The 22,527-nt window shown below is 39.3% G+C and overlaps 3 protein-coding genes and 1 long non-coding RNA gene across 4 annotated transcripts; 2 read left to right on the top strand and 2 right to left on the bottom strand.

The window, feature by feature from the left end:
* Positions 1-6,533: 6,533 nt before the first annotated feature.
* On the bottom strand, positions 6,534-7,957 carry LOC148419880 (alpha-2A adrenergic receptor-like). Its single transcript, XM_088420767.1, has one exon. The coding sequence runs from the start codon at positions 7,765-7,767 to the stop codon at positions 6,676-6,678; it is 1,092 nt and encodes a 363-aa protein (XP_088276893.1). The 5' UTR covers positions 7,768-7,957; the 3' UTR covers positions 6,534-6,675.
* A 1,145-nt stretch (positions 7,958-9,102) lies between these two features.
* smndc1 (survival motor neuron domain containing 1) lies at positions 9,103-13,200 on the top strand. The gene is made up of 6 exons (XM_088420769.1): positions 9,103-9,249; positions 9,593-9,712; positions 10,009-10,151; positions 11,458-11,622; positions 11,704-11,857; positions 12,564-13,200. The coding sequence occupies exons 2-6, from the start codon at positions 9,593-9,595 to the stop codon at positions 12,699-12,701; spliced, it is 720 nt and encodes a 239-aa protein (XP_088276895.1). The 5' UTR covers positions 9,103-9,249; the 3' UTR covers positions 12,702-13,200.
* A 465-nt stretch (positions 13,201-13,665) lies between these two features.
* Positions 13,666-21,256, bottom strand: LOC148419882 (max-interacting protein 1-like). Its single transcript, XM_088420768.1, has 6 exons — positions 20,827-21,256; positions 19,769-19,871; positions 19,353-19,382; positions 18,435-18,549; positions 15,822-15,993; positions 13,666-15,718 (listed from the first exon to the last, which is right to left on the bottom strand). Exons 1-6 carry the CDS (start codon positions 21,254-21,256, stop codon positions 15,555-15,557), a joined length of 1,014 nt encoding a protein of 337 aa, XP_088276894.1. The 3' UTR covers positions 13,666-15,554.
* Positions 15,273-22,240, top strand: LOC148419883 (uncharacterized). The gene is made up of 5 exons (XR_015866319.1): positions 15,273-16,038; positions 16,912-16,987; positions 18,272-18,613; positions 18,996-19,179; positions 22,153-22,240. It is a non-coding gene; the product is annotated as an uncharacterized LOC148419883 (long non-coding RNA).
* Positions 22,241-22,527: the final 287 nt, after the last annotated feature.

Raw genomic sequence — 22,527 nt, forward strand, 5'->3', positions numbered from 1 at the left:
GTCATTTTAAACACTTAGTGGAAGCTATGTTTACTCATGCTCATTTGTTTGGTCTTGCTGTTTTGTTTAAATATGCACACAAGTGCTTTTTTTAAAAATATATATGCACTGCTTACTTATGAACCGCCAGCGTATTATCAAGTCCAGATGAAACGTGCGCGCTATCTCGCGGAGGTGGCTCCAAATTTGAGGCGGGTAAATGAAATTACATTTTCCTCGCGCGGAGATTAGCGTGACTGATTATTCCGGGAAAACTCAATTATTTTTGCAATTTAGGAAAGCTATTACTTTGAAATGCGCCCTCCTTCCTGCCAGACACGACGGTGTTCCTTTTGTAATCTACCCAACTGAGATACATTTGGAACAAAGATGTTGCGCTGTTGTAAATTGTAAGAAATTCAGTGCATTGTCGCCTTCTTAACAAAATCACCCTCAAATACATTCAAACTGTATTTTTTATAACTTTGTATATCAATTTTAAAGATGTGATCCCCTGCGCTGAAATTCTTCCAGTTTTAACGCCAATGCCATGCCCACCTCATACGGTGAGAGCGTATATGCTTTGCAATTTAACATTATCCATCTGTCGAAGTAAATATGGAAGCGATCCAATAATTCCCTCATGAGATGAAGTTTAACACGAAACACCTGGAATTTTAGGGCCATTTCCCCCAACGTACTATATAAAATGCCGCCAGTTGTCAATATTTTCGATTCAATAAGCATTGCATAAACATTTATGAAGCTGTAATCCCTAAGCAAAGCCGTCTCATATTGTGCCGGCGTAAATGCTTTAGATTTTCATAAGCTGCTGTCAGGATGTGTTGCCGCTGACAATAATTGCGTTAAATGTTATGGATGTTTTGTTCATCTCCGCATCCTGGCAACAGACGGCACTCGAACCGCAACTAGTATCTTATATTAATATAATATGAGCCGAGCGACAACCGAAGGCGGCTAACGGGCGAAAGAGTATATGAAATGTTGATTAGATACAGAGTATAAATAGGTTTTGTAGAAAGCGAGATGAGAAAGAGGGAAGACAGGAAGTTGTAGTAAGACAGGAAGGCATTTAGCATCTGTTCCATTCTTGGTTATCGCTGACAATTAAACTCCATTGGCCGCATCCTGCTTGCTATCATCCACACAGATGAATAAATGGTTAGCTACATTTGACTTCTGACCTAAATACTAAGCTAGTATGAAGCTAGTTTTGCTAACGATGAATATCGCACGTTTTATTCCCTTGTGGTGCTGAACTTTATAGGTGATCCCTAATTTTAGCTCATCTGTAGTGCTCCCAACCCAGAGACATAAAACATGGTCAACTCCCCCCGAATAAAGGAATAAAACAGTTGTTTGCAATCGGTTGCCTGCTGAAAAAAAATAAAATGTTTGGGCACCCTTGAATTGGAGCATGAAACTGATTTGTGCTGACTAGAATTGAGTTGTAAATTGACTGAAGCAAGCAAACATTGAATTTTCCCATTGGACTCAAATGTGTCATTGCATATTGTCGTCATCCAGGAAGTGTTTGTGCACGGATTAGCCGGCTAATGATTGATTACCTGAGTATTAAAATGTAAAGTATTAATACAAAAAGGTCATCAAAGCAGCGCGTCAATGCCTTTGTTGCTACTTCGGAGTGCTAGTGTGAATAAAGCTTGCAGACTTCGCTTCTGGACTGGAAAAAAAACCCGTTTGTTAGCTCAGTGCTAGCTTGCTAGCTGAAGAGACATGTGCGACATGGATAGGTTTAAAAGTTTATTAAAAGTTTACTATAAACCACACAGACTGTTGGGCAATATTCAGTGAAGGGTCCTGAAGAATAAAGTAAGCGATTTGCATTTAAAAATAAAACGTTTCCATAGGTTTACGTGGCTATGTTAGCGCATGATCATTATACACATATACATATACGATTTTTCATTTAAAGGACTGTACTGTACTCTAATTTGAATGGATTTGGTTTTCAGTGGTTAAATGTGTAAGTCGTAGTACTTTTGATACATTCAATTAAAATTACAATGGCACAATAATTATAATATTTCTCCAAGTATCGGTGGCTGATAATGACATCTTTTATGAGAACCTGATACCTACTGTATACTTTTCTGCAATACCGCATCATTCAATCGATTATCCACTCTTTGTTGCACATGCTCATACACATTTTTTTGCCCCCAACAACACTTTAATTATGGATTAACATTCGAAATCTTCAAAGCAACTGCTTATTTAATATTCATAAGCCATTACGAGTCCTCATCCGCTCTTATGTAGGAATTGCCTCATCCTGTAATGGTAAGATTTTTCTTTTTTTTTGTAATATTACAAAGCTTGAGGTAAGACGCCATATATTAGCTGCGCCGTGTCCTACTGGTGTTAACTCATTTTAATTGTCCTTTTATTTGAAGTCGGACTTCTCTTAAAAAATAAATTAGCTTGGCCGAAAGGAATCTGCGATGAATAATTTAACAGCAAATTATATTCGCACGTAGAAAGGGATGTACTGTAATTAACGAAATGAGTAGAAGAGAATGGAACGAGTGTCCCTGAAGGATTAATTCATTTTTTTTTAAATATGGATATAAACACAAGTTATATTTAGTAAATTCCACTTGGTGCAAGCGACTTTCTTAATTCCACATGGGGGCCTTGCTCCCTTGAGTCCTGAACATCGCTTTGTTTTGTAATGGATTGCTCTGTTCATGCACAAACAAAAAAATCGTAACAAGCCAGTGGCGTTATTTCATGAATAAGTACAGAAGTTTGCAAACAAAAGCCCAGTTAAACTAAATGTAGACACATTAATTAATTTCATAAGAGGAATCACTAACCAATGTCAACTATGAAATGTATAGTTTGTTAGAAAAACATAGAGCTTAGCATTTTCGCATTGTAGCTGGTGATAGTGTTCATTTTTCAATTGCAAAGGATTAGCCACCTGCTAATAGTATTTGTGAAAATAATTTGTATGAGACTCATAAATTAATCATCATCCAAATAATTGTATGTTATGTTTTGATTCTTCAGTATCCCCTTTGTCTGAATTTGTTTCCGGTTTTATTTGGGCAGCTGTGAAGCCAAAAGTATTTGTCTAGGTGAACAAGTCTTTCAGAAAGATTTTTGGAATGCCACTCCCAGTTATTTTGCTGTCAAAGTAATCATAAAAGACACTTTATTAGGCTTTGCGTATTAAAAACAACTGCATAACTTTGGCCTCGTTTTTTAGTCGACTTTATAAGTCCATTAGCCCACTGCTAAGTCGTAATGGAGTGCCATAGATGAGCTAATATATAGCATCAGTGTTATAACAATTGAAACGGTTTTCTATACAAAAATGGTGCAGCAACACATGTAGACACTGTTATAAAATGGTCACGCAATGATGAAAAAATCAGCATGATTATATGAAGTGTATAGCTATTTAATTCTTGACTTTCAATTATGAAGTTTTTTTTATCTTAAAAACGGAACGATTTCAAATCGTACCAAATTGTTTATCCATTTACTCCTTGACACAATTAGCCCCATTCCCCATTTTGACATCTTGTCAAAAGGCCGACATCCCCTGCCAACTGAATTTACCGGGGAAGAAACGAAACCAAATACGCAAACGTTAAAAAAAAACAAGCGATTGAAGCGAGCCATCATTGGCTGAACTGGAAGCGAACCGAAAAGGCAAAATGAAAGCTAGATCAACCCTCTGCTTCTCAGCACAGGATCTAAGTTGATTATCCGGCATCTTTATCAATGCGAGCGGGAGGAAGTATCATGTACTCCGGCGCTCCATCCATAATGAATGAGCCAACATTCAATTAAAAGGCCTCTATTCATCTTCAGCTATGATGTAAACTTATTAGTATGGTCTGGAGGCCTCCGTCTGACACTGCGAGGCAGTCTTAATCATGCCGCATGTCTGGGATGCAGTCTGCGCTCTTTAATTGCCTCAAAGTTCAGCCGCCCTTTGGAGAGACATGACCAGAAGATTTAAAGAGACCGGGGCAACAAGCAGAACGTGGAGACGACCGATTGTGGGAACTTTCTGCCAGCAGCAACTTTTTAAAGCCTCGTTTTTTTTTATCGACTTTATATGAAGCCCTTAAACGCCCTGAATAAATCATATTCTCTCTGTACACAGAGAAAGTGGACATGTGCGGATTTACGATGCACGCACGATCTGCGCGCTTGCCTGCTGGAACATAAACTAGAAAGGCATACATATTTTAACACATTTGGTGAAACAGAACAGTAGTTTACACACAATACAGTGGAACTGGTGAAAGGTTCCTGCTCTCGCGCTCTAATATATATATATATATATATATATATATATATATATATATATATATAAAACAGTACTCAAGTAAAATCTAATAATACATTTTGATTGAACACAGGTCATCATAGTGATAGTGGATCGGGGGAAAAAGGATTTGGACATTTTATAATGAAAAAAACATCTAAACAATTAATTTTTAGATCAACGATGGTTTCTTTAATAATTGATCTTGGTGCATTTTTGTACTCAATAAATGAGGTCACAACAACATAAGCAGTTTACTCATTTAATGATGAATCAATTTATCACTCAGTTTGATTAATATAAATCAGATTGATCATATCTTGATTAGCAAAAACTGATTGATGTCCTTTTCAATTATTGTTCAACAATTTGGATTCATTGATTATAAATAAAGTTCTCATTTAAGATAGATAGATAGATAGATAGATAGATAGATAGATAGATAGATAGTCTACTCAGCTAATTACAGTAGTTTGCTAGATAGCGATATCTCCTGTATAATGCCATCTGCTGGTTGTGGTGGCAAACTACACAATTAAATGTTGACCATATTAATGATGTAACCAACATATTAAAGTAATTGAACGTATATTTTTCTAATGTAATGAAATCTTGGATTTTGAACAAGGGTGTGTAGAATTTATATCCACTGCATATGAGCATCATCCTCTCTGACCTGTGCCGTCATGGCCCAATAACTGTTTCCCAAGTAAACATATTAATAGCACACATGAGCTTCACATACCAGGGTGAAGCTCCACATATGTTGCACAATTTTTCTCATGCTGCATTGTTCATGGGAACTCCAGCAGCATGACATTTATTTGCCAACAGATGACCGTTTGTGGTGACTGATAGCAGTCGTATTTTAAGACAAACATGCGTACCGCAGGAATCTCAAACAATCTAATTCCACAACGCAAGTCATGGGAATTATCCTGCTTTGACCGAGCAGCCGATTCACGGGATTGTAGATGTCGTCCTGTTGAAATGTGCTAAAAAAAAAGCAAAATATTGTATTCATCGCAAATACTCCACGCCGATAATTGCGTGTGTGTGCGTATGAAAGTGAATTTTGTCATTCGCTGAAGCCTCTCTAATTTCCATTGCTTTGTTTGACTCCAGGGGAGGATTTAATGACATCCTGATATGAAGGGTAATAATTCATGATAAGCTGCCTTCAATGATGCGCTCGCCCACACACCTCCCCAGCTTTAATTTTCCCGTCATATAACTGTCTCCCTCCCGCTCGGTAGAGGCAAGTTGCCCGAGTGACGATGGCATCGTTTGCCGTTCAATTGGATTTTCAGGTCATCACTCTCCTCGCTATTGTATCATCTGCTTTCTAATGGCAATAATGGCCTAGAAAATAACGCCCTTGGCAATCCGGTAGCAAAGAAAACGCAAATGATGTATTTGAAAGATGAAAGTAAATAACCCTAAATTTAGTAGAAAATATGTGATAACATGTTTTGGTAAGGTATTTGTTTTTTAATATTTGGAAAGGCACTCAAATATAATTATTTTCCCGCTAATATTTTGACGGATGAACTCAAATATTGGGAAAAAAAAAGGAGTAAAAACAAACTGGGATATGTGAATTTAGCCTGAACCAATCACTTTATTAGATATTGCTGTTAACTCATTCGATCCCAAACAAGAGTCTAAACATTTAATCCTAGGTTTGTTTGTTTTTTCAAAGGTAAAATTAATTATATAAATGGTGCGTTGGGTAATCAAGTACAAAAGTAATTGGTTACTTAGGTTAAACAAGCACTAAACTAATTGATTCATTTAGTTAATCAAGTTTAAAAGTAATTATTTACTTTGGGTAATCAATCACTAGAGAAATGTATTTGAGGCAATCAGACATTGAAAAATTAAAGTAAATTAAAAAGTAAAGTAAGTGATTACTTTAGGTACCTAAAGTACAAAAAGTAGTCAATTACTTTAAGTACTTATCCGCTATAAGTGATCAATTATTGAGGTACTTAACTACTTAAAGTATTAAGTAATACTCAAACTTTTGTTACCCTGAGATTTACTTTATCAGTAGCCAACCTACCACAATATATACGTGTGTGTGTGTGTGTGTGTGTGTGTGTGTGTGTGTGTGTGTGTGTGTTAAACTTGAATTTCATTCCATGACATCACCTTTTTACTTGTCAGGCCGCTTTTATTTTTGTGCATGTTCGGGATTTAAAAAAACAAATAAAATTCCTAATGTTGTATATCTCATTTAATGTTTTTGTCTTTAAATGTCATATCCCAATTGCACATCAAACAAGTTACAGTCATAAAGCATTCAATACTGATGAGTTTAAATCGCAACATAAATTATAAACGTAACATCAAATCGCATCCTCTTATAAATCGACGCGGGTTTTCCTGCAGAGGATCTTTTTAAAGGACCTCCTGAAGTCATTGTTAAATATGGTGTAAATGACCGGGTTTAGGGAGCTGTTGCAGTATCCCAACCAGAAGAACATCTTGAAGAGCGTCTCGGGCACGCAGCAGGCGCACACGGCCGTCAGCGTGTAGGTGAAGAAGAAGGGCAGCCAGCACAGGACGAACACGCCCACCACCACGGCCAGCACTAACGTGAAGCGTCTCTCTCGCCGCTGTCTTCCTTTCCAGCGGCCGCAGTCGGCCTCCGATTTGGGGGCCGTCCTGGCGGCTCGCCGCTTTTTCAGGGAGCACAGAGTTATCTCGTGGCCGTCGGATGACGAGTCATCCGCGAAATCGTTGACCTCTCTTTGCTCACGTTCCAAGCGGAAATTTGCGTCGCACGGGCGTCCGTTTTCTCGGGACCTCTCGCCCGGCGGGGCTCTCGTCCTCTGCTTGGCCACTTGGTAGATCCGCACGTAGACCAGGACCATGATGGCGCAGGGCGCGAAGAAGGATGCGGTGCTGGAGAAGATAATATACCACTTCTCGTCGTTTATTTTACACTTTGGTCGGTCCTCCTGACCCTCGTCCTTCTTCATGGTGATCAGCGGCGGGAAGGAGATAATGGCCGCCAGGACCCAAACGATAAAGATGGTACATTTGATCCGGTGCGGCGTCCTTCTCAGGTTGTACTCAACGGCCCGCGTGATGGACCAGTAGCGATCCAGGCTGATGGCGCACAAGTGGACGATGGACGAAGTGCAGAAAAACACATCCAGCGCCAGATAGATTTCGCACCACGCCTTGCCGAAGTACCAGTAACCCATCAGCTCATTGGCCAGCGAAAAGGGCATCACCGACGTGGCCACCAGGATGTCGGCGCACGCCAGAGAGAGCAGGAATAAGTTCTGGGGGGCTCTGAGGGAGCGACTGGTGGTCACCGCCATCACCACCAGGACGTTGCCAAAAACGGTCAGCAGGATGAGGACGCCCACCAGGAGGGTCAGGGGCGCCGAGGTCCGAGCCGTGTACGGGTGCCGGGCGGCCGCGCTCGAGTTCAGGCAGTCCATTGACACTTTGATTAATTACACTTGACATCAGTGGAAGCGGTCTTCATTTTCTTCCAGGGGAGAAAAAAAAAAGACGAGAAATTCTACTGGGAAGCGCTCCCATGCCTTTGCTTCTGAGCACTTTAAAAATAGACACTTGAAATGAATCATTCATCCACTAACCTTTTCAAAGTAGGCACACAGATGGAGTTCAAGCAGATGTTTTTAAGCAGGTGTGGCAGAGTGGAGACGGGCTCTTTTTATACCAGATGAATGTGACGCTACAAGCGAGAGTGGGAGGGCTCCTCCTGCTTCTGGATTCTGCTACCGGGCTCTGAAGCCTTAGTAATGACAGAGGCTCTCATTTTGATATATTGGATTAATATTTATATATAGTCGCCGGAATGAGAATCTAATGATCTGCAATACGAGTCAAAAGATAAAAAAAAAAAAAAAGACTGGAGGTACAAAGACAATATAACTCTGAGTCAAGTATTCATTTCACTCATTATTAATTTTCCTCAGTTTATCTAGGAAATGTAGGCAAAATAATTTAACAATGTGGCCATTAATGTAATGTAGAAGTGTATTGTGTACTATAAAGTTTTTTATCTTTTGTTTCAGTCTTGCATACCCCTCTTGTTTAAAGTCAACTGCTATTGGCTCCTTTGACGCTTAATAGAGACAAGCACTCCTGTAAAAAAAAAAAAAAGGATACTTGCTGACATTGTTTCTCACATATACAGATGACTTAAATATTATAAGTATTTGCTAGTGTGTGTTATGCAGTCACGCAATACTTCCAAATTGAAATGGTCAAATGCATTTAGAGGTAAAACAATTCAAGCTTTTAAATCTTGAATCGACAGCTGTGAAATGAAAGTTATTCTTGGACATAAATCATCGTCTACATCATCAAACTGACAGAAAATATAAAATGTGCAAAGTTGTTATCTGGACAAACGCTGCCAATGCATGAAGTCAATAAGAGGATGTTTCCAAACTTTTGATTGATATTTTACATTTGTAATTGTTCCCTCGTTTATCACAGGGATTATGCTCCCAAAAATATCCGCAGTAACCTGAGATTTACTTTTTTTGTTTGTTCCCATTTTGTATTTGCTTTTGAAAAGAAAAAAATACATCAAATCGATAAATCTTTTTTCTGGTCCAGTTTAGGAGGAAGGAAAATACATGAATCCATCTAGTATAGGTTGATTAATAAATACACAAATAAATAAATGTGTTACTTTTTATTTATATATCATTTGATTTAGTAGTGATTTTTTTTCGGAGACTTTCAAGGCTAGTTGTTGTGATCGCCACTGGAGACGCCCTCGAGCTCAATCGAGACTTACGTGTTCTCGCGAGGTTTCCATTGGCAGGCTTGCACAACGTCGTCCGTCGTTATTGTTTTGCTTCACGGCGATTGTTTTGGGCTTTATTTAAGCTCTAGGAATTGAATGCTAACCTAATTTATACACCAAACACAACCATAAAGAGGTAAGTTTGGTTTTGTTCAACGTTATGTTTCGATTAATGAACGGTATTTGAGTTTATTCTGCTGTTACTGCCGGGCCGCTAAATTGTTAGCATTAGCATCCATCGCGATAGTGAAGCCTCGGCTAGCAAGGGCCCATGCTAGTAGATACAATCAACTTCTTTTCGCATTGTGGCGTCTTAGCTAAAATTTATTATCAGTTTTAGCTCCTCGCATAGTGTTTATTTTCATTTGAACTCAAACCACCGTGTAGATTTAATCTTTAATGACACATTGTCCATCCCTCGAGTTGTGTGCTAATATTAGCTAGCTAGTGAATGTGGTGTGCTCGATGCCGTTCCGCAGATGTCGGAGGACTTGTCGAAACAGCTCGGCAGCTACAAAGCCCAACTACAGCAGGTTGAAGTTGCCTTGTCCACCGACCAAGAAAATGAGGATCTCCTCAAGCTCCAGAAAGACTTACAGGTTTGTTTCTGCGTTCATCACAGCTACACTGTATGGTGAAGTTTCGCTTTGCTCTGCGGACCGGGTACAATCACCTGCCCTTTAAATTGTCTTCTATTAAATGTCCGCACTCTTAATTTAGACCAGACTACAACTTAAAACACGTAATGTCAGACGTTTAATCGTCAATAATGAAAACGTTTCAAACTTTTTAAGGGTCGTCTCAAAAGCTACACCTGGGAGATTCATAATCCATTTTTATAACCCAAAATTAAGGATTAACAACTAATTCGAGACACTTCTGATTTCTCTTTCAGGAAGTCATCGACTTGACCAAGGACCTGATCGCTTCGCAGCCTGCGGATGCGGCCCCCAGTGCCAATGGCACTGCGCCAACTCCTATCAGGCACATCTGGAAAGTGGGAGACAAGTGTTTGTCTGTGTGGAGTCAGGATGGACAGTGAGTGTCACCTGTACCACCAGAAACAAGCCCGAATCAAGTTTTCTTTTGTTTTTACGTTTGCCTTTTGCGTAGGAGTGCATTTTAGCCCCTGGAAATATGATGCATAGTGTCATTCATTTGAGTAAATTTGAGTCAAAAAGTGAAACTCATTTCATGCACTACGTCCAGAGCACAATATGTTTAATTAACGCCTATTTTATTTTTTTATGGTGACGAACACAAAAGACATTTTGCACAGCGTTATACTTTGTTGAGATGCACCCTTATTTGTGATCTTGAGTGGACACTACAGGTGGTATTAAAACAAATATACATTTATTTATCTGTTGTTGCTTGAAGAGGAATGTTGGCTTATTTTATAGGGGTCAATAAAACGGACGAATCTGGGCCTTTTCCCAACAGTCCCTTTTATACAAAACCCAGTACTTTCCACTGAGACAGCATATTTTATTGTCCTTCACCTGTTTAAATACATTCCTCACCAAATAGAACCCCCGCCAAAAAAAAAAAAAAAAAACCTAAAAAAAAATGTAAGTTCAGCTCAGCATGTCGCTTATACAATCATTTGCACATAAATCGTGGAAAGCTGGCTTTAAATGCATGGTTACATTCAAATAGTGAAACTAATTCACGACAGTTTATGTTCTGTGTTCTGAACAGTATAGCAACAAAAACAAATACCTCACGAAATGTGTTGTAAAATCATTTGAGAAGAAAACTTTGAAAAAACTCTTCTTTTGTCCAATTAGTCTGCATAATGAATTACTACTAGCATAACCCAACTTTTCAATGGCAGTGTCCCTCTTTCTTATATGCGATTTCAGTACCCATTTTGCTGATTTTTTTATTTTTGTACCTATCCCCAGTTATTTGCCGTTTTTCCCTCAGGCTGTAGTCTTAAAAGTATTGCTTTTGCAACAAGTTATGATTACTTGGTGCCATGGACTATGTTAAAATAACACAAAGAGCCCTGTGTAATGGAAAATAGTGCCTTGTTGTCTATACTTGTCAGTTTTTTACAATTATGAGCACACAGATGAACAGAGTGGTAGTAGTAGGGTAATATTGTGCTCAAATTCGAGATGCTCTTGTATTTTCCTGTCATATTAGACATGGCATATGTCGAGCTTAACTGAGCTGAAAACTCTTCAAGCCTGCTAGTTACCTTCTATTCAATAACAGAGTAAATAAACAGCCTCTCCATGGGGAAATATGGTTGAATGAAAAGAAAGTCTCTGTCGCTTGTGATTATGGCTCACCTGAGAACTGTACTCACCTGCTTACAGACGTGGCTCTTTTGCAGGGTGTATGAGGCCGAGATCGAGGAGATCGACCACGAGAACAACACGGCCGCCGTCACCTTCACCGGCTACGGCAACGCCGAAGTCATCCCCCTGCAGAACCTCAAAGCGGTGGAGGACCGCAGGCGCCTTGAAGATGACCTCGGCTTGTCCAGGAACAAATCCAGGTGCGACCAAAGCGTTGCCCGCGTACTGTATCCCACATGCCAACGGCTGTTTGACATGTCCGTTTGTCTTTGTGAGGCTAGAAAGGAGCAGATAGCCGAGCAGCGAGAATACAAAAAGAAGAAAGCCCAGAAAAAGGTGTTGAGGATGAAGGAACTGGAACAGGAGCGAGAGGACCAAAAGTCCAAATGGCAGCAGTTCAACAACAAAGCGTACTCCAAAAATAAAAAAGGACAGGTATTATTCATTTACATTGTCGTACTTCCATAGAACAGTGCTTCTCATTTATTTTTTGCAAACCCCCACTCCCTTTGCTGCAGTAACTATGTATTATCATTATCTATGGAAATTGAATATCCAGAAACGATCATTTTTAGCATTAGCAATCAACTTTCAACAAATGTTAATTTTCTTTTTTACAGCATTTAAACGGGTTACAGGTTAGTCTGCAACAGAAAAAAATAACTTGTGCATCAAAGTGCCTGAATTTATTTTAAAAATATGATTCATTATTTTAAATAGAACATTTTTGACCAACTGAACACTTTGTTGCTGAAAAAAATAATCACTACATATTGACAAATGTAAATTGATCTGGAACATTAACACCGCAACACCAGATATCTTTTAACACCAATCTGAAAAAAAAAGGTATAATACATTGTGCTCATTGTTTTCTAAATTACAAAATCAATAACGTGATTCAGAAAAAAAAAAAAAAAGTTGACAGTAATTGAAAAAGTTAATAATTCCTGCACATACTTTGACAAATAGAGTGCCACTGCACCATCTTGTGCGTTGGGTGTGCAATTACACTTCACAAGGCAAAACTAGGGCCTCTTCCCTCCGGTTTGAGGGGGTCCGCAATATATAGACCTTTTTATATATATTTATGTACATGTGTCAGTTGTTTCCTAATGCTGATGTATGCTTGTTTTCTTAGGTGAAGAGAAGCATATTTGCATCACCAGAAAGTGTCAACGGCAAAGTGGGCGTGGGTACATGTGGCATCGCTGACAAGCCCATGACGCAGTACAACGACACGTCCAAATACAACGTCAGGCATTTAATGCCGCAGTGACCCTCTCTGCGTCTCTTGTAAATACACGCCCCCCACTCCCCACCCCTTGCTGTATACTGAATATAACAGTGATGTTCATTTCATTTTGTGACTACACAGTGATAGAGAAGAAAGGAGGAATTACTTGCACAGCCTATAATTGAAATGTTGTGTTTTTCTGAATATTGTGCAGGTAGAAAAAAAGCTGTCCAAATTAGACAGGAAGCCAGCCTGCTTTGTAATTGGGTCAGCTGTTATATACAAACAGGAAGTTAGCTGCTTGTGCCCTAATTCCACACACACAGCGCTTTGGGTCAAGCTCAACATTTCTAAGAATCAGTGTGTAAGTGTCAGCCAGGCTGTTTTCTTTATTCTTTTTTTTTTTTCTCCCCCATATAGATTATAAATACCTAACGTTGCTGATGACCTCAATTAGCCCCCTCCCCCCTCCTTTTTCTTTTTGCTTTGTTTCTGTAAATTATCAAAGTCGAATAAACATCAGTTTGTTGAGTTTTATAAATGACTGCCTTCTGTCGTTGGAAAATCAACTTGCAGGCTAGAAACCAGCATAAATAAGAACAGCAGCGAATCAAGCTGAACTTCAGGTCAGTGGAGCGGTATGCTAATACAAAAAAAAAATGCTAACATACATACTGATACCTCTGTGAATTACAGTGATGAAGCATCTGCCCTCGTGGTGAGTAGTTTTTCTATTCTAGCTGTATTAGATGCTTGTCAGATTTTTTTTCCCCACCTATCTCAGTTAATGTATTCTCAGGGTTTAGGTTTTCAGCCACAGAATACAAATATATATTTATGCAAAATAGTTGCTTTTGATGTAATGATTTAGGATCATTCTATTAAAAAGTGTGTGTGTAGTTTAATTTTTCTGTGTTGGGCTTGAGTCTTTACAAAAAGGTTGGTACTCATCATACTCATTGAGTTAAGTGGCAAGAAAGTATTAAAGATACAGTATCACAATTGGTTCACATTTTGGTGGAAGAGTTTTATTAGGATTCCAGGAGCGTCATCACGATCCTAAACAAAATATCAGCAGGGCACCAGCAGCATGGTTTGCAAACCCAAAGGGAAAAAAAATCACATTAAATCCTTAATCAAGCACTAGAAAACATCAGGGCTGTGCTCCCCCCCCTAAAACATTTTTTTTTTTTTATAGTGCATTTGATACATTTCTCCAAAGACATTGGGTGAGCAGGGACTTGTGCAAGAGTCAAACACTCACATTAAGACACAATTTGGTGCTGATGGATTCACTAGCAGGGGAGAAAATGGGTATCATTGGGGTGACAAAATGTTCACGTTTTCAATATGGACTTAAGAAAAATAGTTCATGCTACAGATATTTTTTTTCAAAGCACGTTACAACATTCAACACGCATGCACTGTAGCTTTTCAAAAGTCGTTTTTTTTTTTTGAATCTAAATCACAAGTGTTGCAAGTTGGACATTATTATTAGCTTATGGACGGAAAAAAATAAATAGATGTGTTATTGCTTTTACATCTTGTGCTCAGACAAGTACTGGATAGCTTATTACGTACTTTGGAAATTGGAGTTCAAATAAATAAGAACGGATGAATGGATTTTAAAGGGGTTGTCAAGTCATTTACAATTTTTTTTTCTTCCACCACTCAAGCTGCAGCACAATTAAATATAGCAAAAATAATAAATACTATGCAAAATAAATTAGAACAACTAACGTGTAGATATTTGATGCTCATAGCTCCGACTAAAAGCAGATGTGTTTACAAACACATTTTGGAATGCAGACTTCACAGCCCGACAAACAAAGAAAAAGGGTGATTTTTTTTTTTTTTCATTTTAAAAATGTCATGAGCAAACGCCAAGCTTGTATTTTTGGCTTTTTTTTTGCTGGTTTTCAAGAGGATCGGTTTGATTTGTTGTGTGTTAGATTCACCCCTTCGTGCCGCTCTTTTTTTTTATTGTGGCGGTCAGGGGACAACGGACATTCAGGTTTAGGTTGGAGTTGAGCTTAAGGCTGGTTCTTAGGTGGACTTGTTGGGATTGTGGAGCTGTTGGCTGGTGATTGTTAAAGTCAGGGGTGGGGAGCCTTTTTCAGGGACCATTTTGAATCCTCGGGCCATATTTAGCGAAGGGTCGCTAAGGATCATGCAAATATATATATGCAAATATATATATATAAATGAGATAAAGCTTTCGGTATGTTTCAAAATTGATAACTTGTTGACTTTCTTTTTTTTTTCTCACTAGGGCTGCAACTATCAAGTATTTTTGGTATTCAGATTTCCGACAGCATTCTAAATGACCTTCTCACTACATTTTTGTTTTTTAACTTTGAATTCAGATGTGTATGACCACGCACTATATTCCTCTCTAGACATCAAAATTAAGATGAATCTCACCATCAAATTTTTATGTATGAGACAAAGATGCCTGCTCAAACAGCACATTTGAGTCGCCGTGGTGATCAGGAGGAATGGTAACTTTTACTTGCATGCCGCTAGCTAGCAGCTAATTTATGCTAGACGCAGCTATAACTGAGCCTGAGGCACCAGTAAACACTGGCGATCGGATTGACATTTTTTTTTTTTTTGACGTGCACTAATACGTGGCTATCCAGGCCAAGAAGAAACGCCTTGGGCATTTTCTTTCTTTTTTTTTTTTTTTTAAATGAGGTCCTCAAATTATTTGACTCGTACTTGAGTTTGTGCTTTGCTGTCAACTGGATTGACGTATCTTTTTCCTAACGATTTACCTTTATTTTTTCAATTCTAATGGCAGATTCTGTCCCCTGCGGCCGAGGTTCCCCACCCCTGGTTAAAGCCATAAAACAGTGGAGTTTGGGGGCAAGGGGGGGCACAGTGGGGCAGACCTCAAGCGGAAAAGGCCGCTTTGAGACTGCAGGTGGAGTAGCCCTCGTCGCTGGCCGAGCTCTGCCGGCTGCTCTGGTCGTCCAGGTCGCTGGTGCCGCCGCTGCTCACGCTCTCGATTTCTCCAAGGGAGAAGTCGGTGCACTCCACATCCACTTCGATCTCCTCTGCAAGCACATGCAAAATGACAATACAGTAAGAACTCCTGGAATTTTTTTTCTCCCCCCCCTTTATATTGCCGCTGGGAACATAGCGCAAACGTAGCCTAACCGCGGTCCGATTCCGAGCGCTCTGATTCTGTGGGCGAACCCAGGCTGTCCATGCGGACGCGGTCCCGTTCACCCAGCGTTTGCAACTGGGCCAGCTGCCTTTGCAGGTACCGCTGCTCCCGCTCCAGCGTGTCCAGCTGGTGCTGACTCCTCCGGTCCACCTCTTCAAGTTTCTTCAATGAAAAAAAACAAAAAAAAAAGAAAACAAAAGATATGAGGTGAGTAGGTTTTATTTTGGGTTAACGACTTGACAGCGTTTTTAAATTATTAAACATAAATACATACTCATTCATTGCCATTGAGAACTATTAACCTCAAATACTTGATGGATACCAGTTAGCTCATTAATTTTTATATGTTGAGGATTTAATCAAATGTTGAAGGCAATTTAACATGCATAGTTTGAACATTTAAGTAATTCATTCACTCTCACTCGACCAGGCATGGGAAAACTACGGCCCGGGGGCCAAATGCGGTCCGTTAAGCTTTTTAATCCGGCTCGCTGAACGTGAAAAATTCACAAGTCAGGAAAAGAGTGGTAATGTTAATATTTTGTAGGATATTGGAACTATCAGCACTTGAAAATAATCATTCTTAGCGATAAAAAAAGCTGTATTTTGATCATTTCATTTTCAGTTGTAAGAGTCATTTCAATAAATAGTCAAATACACAGGATTTGAAAAACAAATATAATGCTTTTGTTTTTGTTCTCTTGAAAATAAAACAAGTTTCCTACATAGCCCGCATTTTTTTTCTCTCATGAGGTGAATTATCAAAACTCTGGCCTTCGAGTCAAAAAGTTTGGACACTCTTGCACTAGAGGCTGCCCATTACCATCATTTAATTAACTCAATCACATACCACCAGAGGGTGCTCATAACTATCATTTAATTGAGTAATTCATTCATATTCCACTGGGGGGTGCCAATAAGCCATTAATGCTCTCCTGTAAAAATGCTCTTAATTTGACTTTTTCAGAATGGGCTTTGGTGATTGAGTACTATAACACTGTTGAAGCAATTTTCTGCAGCTGGAGCAACCCTGGGTGTGTGTTTTGTTTTCTTCCTGCATGTCGTTTGCACATGCTTCAGTTTTCACCAAAACCGCATCAAAGCGGCACAGCAAAGCCACATTGCCAGGACTTCGGTGAACTCTTGATGTTACGAGGTACTTCATACTGAACACACATTATCCACAAAGCAAAATTGCACCAATTACAAAACACCCCCCGCAATGTCACCCCCATAAAAGTAGACAATCCACATAATGGTGTCTGCATTATGTAACCATTTGTGTCTGTCATCATTTTGCAAACAAAAGCTTTGAATCTCCAAAAAGCAAAGGGGAAAAAAAACAAACAAAACGAGAAAGCAGACACTCAAAGAGACAAAGTGCTCAGTGATGATGCATTCACGCGCCATGAACACGAGCGTACAGCTGGAAGGTCATGGGAAACACTTTAGTAAGCAGCCATTATAATCTTGTGTAAGCAATCCATAAATTTCTGAAATGAGCGAAGCTGGAATATTGTTTGCAGTTGGAAATTGTTAAAGAAGGAAACCTAAACATTGTTGGCAGGCCATGCATTTGGACTTAAGATACCACCGTCAGCACATACTACTTGTCAGTTAGCTTAAAGCTGATGAAGTTATAAAGCTTCAGAGCTGAAAATAGTTTTCAAGTAATTTGAGTTTGTCCATTCCAAAAAATGTTTGCTAATGGGATATTAGTGTTCACGTTAAAAAAAAAATCAATCACAGCAACAATTGCTAATTATTTGCATGACAGTAAAACATGCCAGAAATGCTGTGAGAAGGCCTACTTCAAAATAAAAGGTACTTTACTCAATAATATACGGACACAAATGCATTGGTACACTTGAATTTTGAAGAATGTTTCGGTGGGGTGCTGCAGTTTAACAACTCGATAGTCTGCAGCTGTTGCTTCCAACTCCAGTTACAAACACAGTGTTCTAAAATTACGTTCAATCACCAATTCAAGCGGCTAACAAAGGACTTTATTATGCTGACATCAAAATTGACATATGCCGCCTGTTGCCAGTGTTTACCGCTAGCTCGGGCTCAGTTGCGTCTAGCGTAAATTAGCCACTAGCTAACAGAGCTTGAGTGCTCCATATAGGCTGGCGTGAGATACGTGAATGATGGCACACATTTAATTATTTCAAAGATTTAATAAAATTATTAGGAGTTAAACTGCCTTTCCTTAAATTTTGAGATTGATGATGATGATGATGATTCTAGGCGGCGAAAGGGTCAGATTAAATCATCTTTGGCTTCTTCTGTTCCAAATGTTAAATTTACAACATTAGTGTTTGGTTCTTTCACCGTTGATTTGTTACTTTTATGTTTTGGGGTTTGTTTAAAACGAACACTCATTCATAACTTCACTTCCTTTGGGAACATTTGCTTTGGAATGTGATGATTTTGGAAGTCAACCATCAGTTACGTCTTGCATTCACCAAGTTGATGTTCTCCTGTACAGTAAGTTCCTTTTTTTCTCTGTTTGGTGCACATAAGATGTAATAACGTGGCTCAGTATTGAACACAATTCAACTCTTGGTGCAAAATTATTCTGATTTTGACTGTCAGGATACCTTGATGTGCACTTTGGCTTTGTTGAGCAGTCCCAGCGTGGTGTGCCGACTGCAGTCTGGTCCCAAGGGGATGAGCGACTTCAACCTTTCCAAGCACAGGCGGAGATGCGCTCGTCTGCAGCCGGGAGGGGGGCACAAACAGGAAGTGAATTTCCCCTTGGCGGATGCAGCGAAATAAGGTAACCAAAATATTATACGCAACAGTGCATAAAAATAATCCTACACTTGCATCAGCACCGAGCTGCCAGTCTGCAGCAGATGGTGATATGAGCATTTTTTCGCCCTCTGATTGTCATACCAAAACTAGCATCTGTTTTTGTACTTGTTGGTGAAATATTGATGAATTCTATAATTGTGGCGGTTGATAAAGCCAAGCAAAGGCCCACGTATCTAAACGTACGGTACCAAGTGCAACTACTGAATAAAAGTAGTATATAGGCCAAGCTGTGATGTAACCCCACCCCTTCCAACACACGCACACACTTGATTTGTTTAGCAAACATTAACAGGCCATTTAATTTCAGACACAAACTCATGGTGACATTCGTCGTCTGCTCACAGCTACGCTGGCCCCATCCCGCAGCAGAGAGGGAGGAGGCTGTGCTTCAGGAAGGAGCCTTGTTGTCTGGAAACAGATGCTTCACATTTACCGACTGGGGAAATGTCCGCAAGTCCTCCAGGGAAGTGTGTCACTCGCTAATCGAGGAAGCGTGAACACGTCGCTAAAGGCTACGCTTCAGCAAAGGTGAATTCAAAAGCTATGGGCAACAATGCCCTCATTAATGGTATAATTATTGAAGCGATTTGTCACCATGAAAATGTAGTTTGTAGATTTTTGGAATTTATTTTTAAAATCCCACCTCAATAGAAAAACAATGACATTCAAAGATAAAAAATCACTCATCATTTATTACTCACCTATTCTTTTCCAGTTCATTGTGCGCTGATCTGAAGACAAGAAAAAAAAAAGTTTAAACTGTGACACAATTACATAAATTATGAGGGGGGAGGGTGGGGTGTAGGATGCAATTTAAAAAATAACCCTAGATAAATAGCTATTCTGTAATGACAAAAAATAGTAATTAAAAGCACTGTTGTATATTTTAAAAAAACTTGTATACACATATATTCCAATTTTATGACTACTGTATGACCCTATGCTCTTGTTCATCATTTTAATTCATCTTTATACAAGGTAATTAAAATAGGTTGTAATGCATCGCCTGACACACTTGCATGACAGAAGTTGACTTAAAAAGACAAAATATTTCCCTTTCCTGAATTGAACATTGACATGTTAATCATTATAACATTACACTGTTTATTACACTCACCTATTATGAATATTGTCCAGTTTCCTGTTCTTGAATTTACGATGTTTCTGTGGATGTGCCAGATCATTGGCAGGGTACGTCGAAGCATAACCATGCTCACATTCTGTGTAGTTGAAAAAAAAAAAAACATTTTATAACGCTATACAGCTTTATATAACTTCGTCAGACACTTATCCAGTTTTTAGTAGTCTAATAGCATTAGCATGTGTCCTGACCTATATTCTCATCAAATTAGGGGTATAGGTCGTAGATTAAAGTTTGATATTTACATTGGTAAAAAAATATACAAGCGGCAAAGACCAAAATATTATTTTTATTATACATTTATTTCTGCCGTTCCCTTGTTTACGTGCCGCTGCGTAAAGATCATACAAATCCCATAATGCTTCACTTCCGGTAGCACGGAACGTCACGGTTGAACTCGGGTCTGATTGGTTTAAGCGGAGGTGGTGAGCAAGAGCGCGAGGCCAATCAGGAGACCGCAATATGTTCCATGTGGAAACCATGTGAATAACACATACAAGGAAGCTTTGGCCCTGAAAGTGATAACCTGCATTTATAATTCATTACAAGTACTTAACTATACGTTTTTAGCGTAAGGAAATTGTTGTGTATTGTGTGTGCAATTTTTGGCAAATAGCAGGTGGAGCGCCATAGTTAATTCATTAGACGGGATGATTGGTGTCGTATTTCATCTGTTTTAAAATAAATGACTAAATATATTTGTTTAACGTACGTGTATGAATGAGGAATAAAGTGTGTGCATTGTGCATTTTAGCTTTTGTGGCCTGCCGTTTTAAAATGGGAGCAGATCGCCACAACAATTAAAAAAAAGCGCACCAAATTGGATGAAAACGTATCGTTTTATCCGAATGTTCTAATTCGATACATTTGCGCTTTGTCCCACAAGGCGCAGGTGGGGGAAAAAATGTTATCCGTGGCCCTGCGTTGTGTTGTGGTGCGCGTCGTCTCTATTGTTGTCTGCCCTCGGATCCGACCGAGGCGCGTTCACGGCACGCACGCGGTCGTGTCTCTCCGTTGCACGCATTTCTACTTACTTCCGCTGTTTTTATCCACGCTCTCAATGTAGTGCGCGGCGTCCAGAAGCACTTGCACGTTCTTCATAAACGTGTCCATAGCCGAGCACTTGGCGTCCGACGCGTCGCCCAGCGAGCAATCGGACACGTCTCCCGAATCCCGCGGGTCCGTGAACGCACCACGCGCCGACACCAGCTCCTGCTTTTTCCGCTCGTCGCCCTGTCGTTGTCCCGCGTACTTGACCATTTCTAGCGAGGTGTTATTTGTATGCACCGGGGCGAAGAAGCGGCCCCCGGCTCGTCGTCCGTGTGTGCACTGAGCGGATGACAGAGGCTGGATGGAATTGCAGTCCTTAGCCTCAGCCACTTGCCCTACTTGGTGGATAATCCCTCCCACTGAACGCGTGCACGCCGCATCCATTGTCAACTGGGCCACGGAACACATCCTCATGATCAATGCTGCAGGAGGGAGGGGAGCTGACGGATGAATTTATAACAAAGCGTCATTTACATGTGCTTTATCTCAAAACGCATCAAGTGGTCCGGTTGGGAAGCATTTATTCTATATACTTGATACCGTGAACTATTCCATTTTTGTTTTCATTACTAAGGCGATTCGGCGCTCAAGTACAGTGGCTCTCAAATCTTTTTTCAGTGATGCACCCCCTGTGAAATATCTTTTCAGCCAAGTACTGTACCTCTTTAACGATGCAACACGTTTTTGGGTTTAAAAAAAAAGACTTAAAACATGCCATCAGTGTTTGATTTATTAAACTTTAGAACATTTTAAACCAATACACTTTGTATTGCTCCACAAAAAAACAACATAAAGTGTCCTCTTTTGGATTATAGAAGATATCTGTTGTCAAAAAGAAAAAAACCCAAAAGTAACGCACAAAAAATAACAAAGTGCTAGATGCGTTCTCCAAAAATTAAACGTAAAGCATCCTTTTTTCAGTTACAGTAGAGATCTGTTCCCAAAAATAAATCCTCAACTTAATTATTAAGAAATAGTCATCCATAAAAAATAATCAATAAAAAGTGTAAAACCTATTCTCAAAAACAAATCATTACAACTAAATATTTATCCACAGAAAAATATACAACATATAGTGTCCTCTTTTGGGATCATAGTAGAGATGTGTTCACAAAATAAAATCATTAACTTGACAGGTGACGAGAGGTGACACATAATGTAACAAATGGGTCGAACCATTCTCTTATGGGGAAGAATCTGTTTTTTTACAATAATAAAATTGAATAACCTACTGAACATAAAATTTGTTATATGAACTTATATTTTCCTGAAACAATGAATTCATTCAATATTTTTTTCGCCACTACTAGATACAACTGAAGGCTCATGTACTACACCACCATTTATGTGACCTTTAACCTCTTCAACTCACTTTGGAAACAAAATCTTTTCCATAGGGTAAGTAAAAATAAACATCCGACATCATTTGGCTACAGAAGTGTAATATGAAACGGTGCCTTATAGCAAGCAGCCTGTGTCAGCACTATACCATAAGGCTTCTGCTTGAAAGGAGGAGAAAACAAGTCAGAGAAATCCTACTAAAACATCCGAGATTCATTTGGACTCACAAGCAATTAAACTAACTTCTATTTAACAGGAATTCGAATGTGATGGGTTGATTCTAAACGAAGAGGGTGTGCACACTAATGCAACTGCTTATTGTGTTGTTCTTAATTTTACCTCCT

The sequence above is a fragment of the Hippichthys cyanospilos genome, chromosome 8, assembly GCF_059441005.1.
Source record: "Hippichthys cyanospilos isolate Australia breed blue-spotted pipefish chromosome 8, RoL_Hcya_1.0, whole genome shotgun sequence".
Taxonomy (NCBI): domain Eukaryota; kingdom Metazoa; phylum Chordata; class Actinopteri; order Syngnathiformes; family Syngnathidae; genus Hippichthys; species Hippichthys cyanospilos.

Coding starts and splice junctions, on each gene's coding strand:
- smndc1 (XM_088420769.1), top strand. CDS start 9,593: ATGTCGGAGGACTTGTCGAAACAGCTCGGCAGCTACAAAGCCCAACTA. Junction 11,623..11,703: donor TTGTCCAGGAACAAATCCAG/GTGCGACCAAAG, acceptor TTGTGAGGCTAG/AAAGGAGCAGATAGCCGAGC. Junction 11,858..12,563: donor CCAAAAATAAAAAAGGACAG/GTATTATTCATT, acceptor TTGTTTTCTTAG/GTGAAGAGAAGCATATTTGC.
- LOC148419880 (XM_088420767.1), bottom strand. CDS start 7,767: ATGGACTGCCTGAACTCGAGCGCGGCCGCCCGGCACCCGTACACGGCT.
- LOC148419882 (XM_088420768.1), bottom strand. CDS start 21,256: ATGAGGATGTGTTCCGTGGCCCAGTTGACAATGGATGCGGCGTGCACG. Junction 19,872..20,826: donor CGTGGATAAAAACAGCGGAA/GTAAGTAGAAAT, acceptor TCAACTACACAG/AATGTGAGCATGGTTATGCT. Junction 19,383..19,768: donor CTGGACAATATTCATAATAG/GTGAGTGTAATA, acceptor TCTTGTCTTCAG/ATCAGCGCACAATGAACTGG.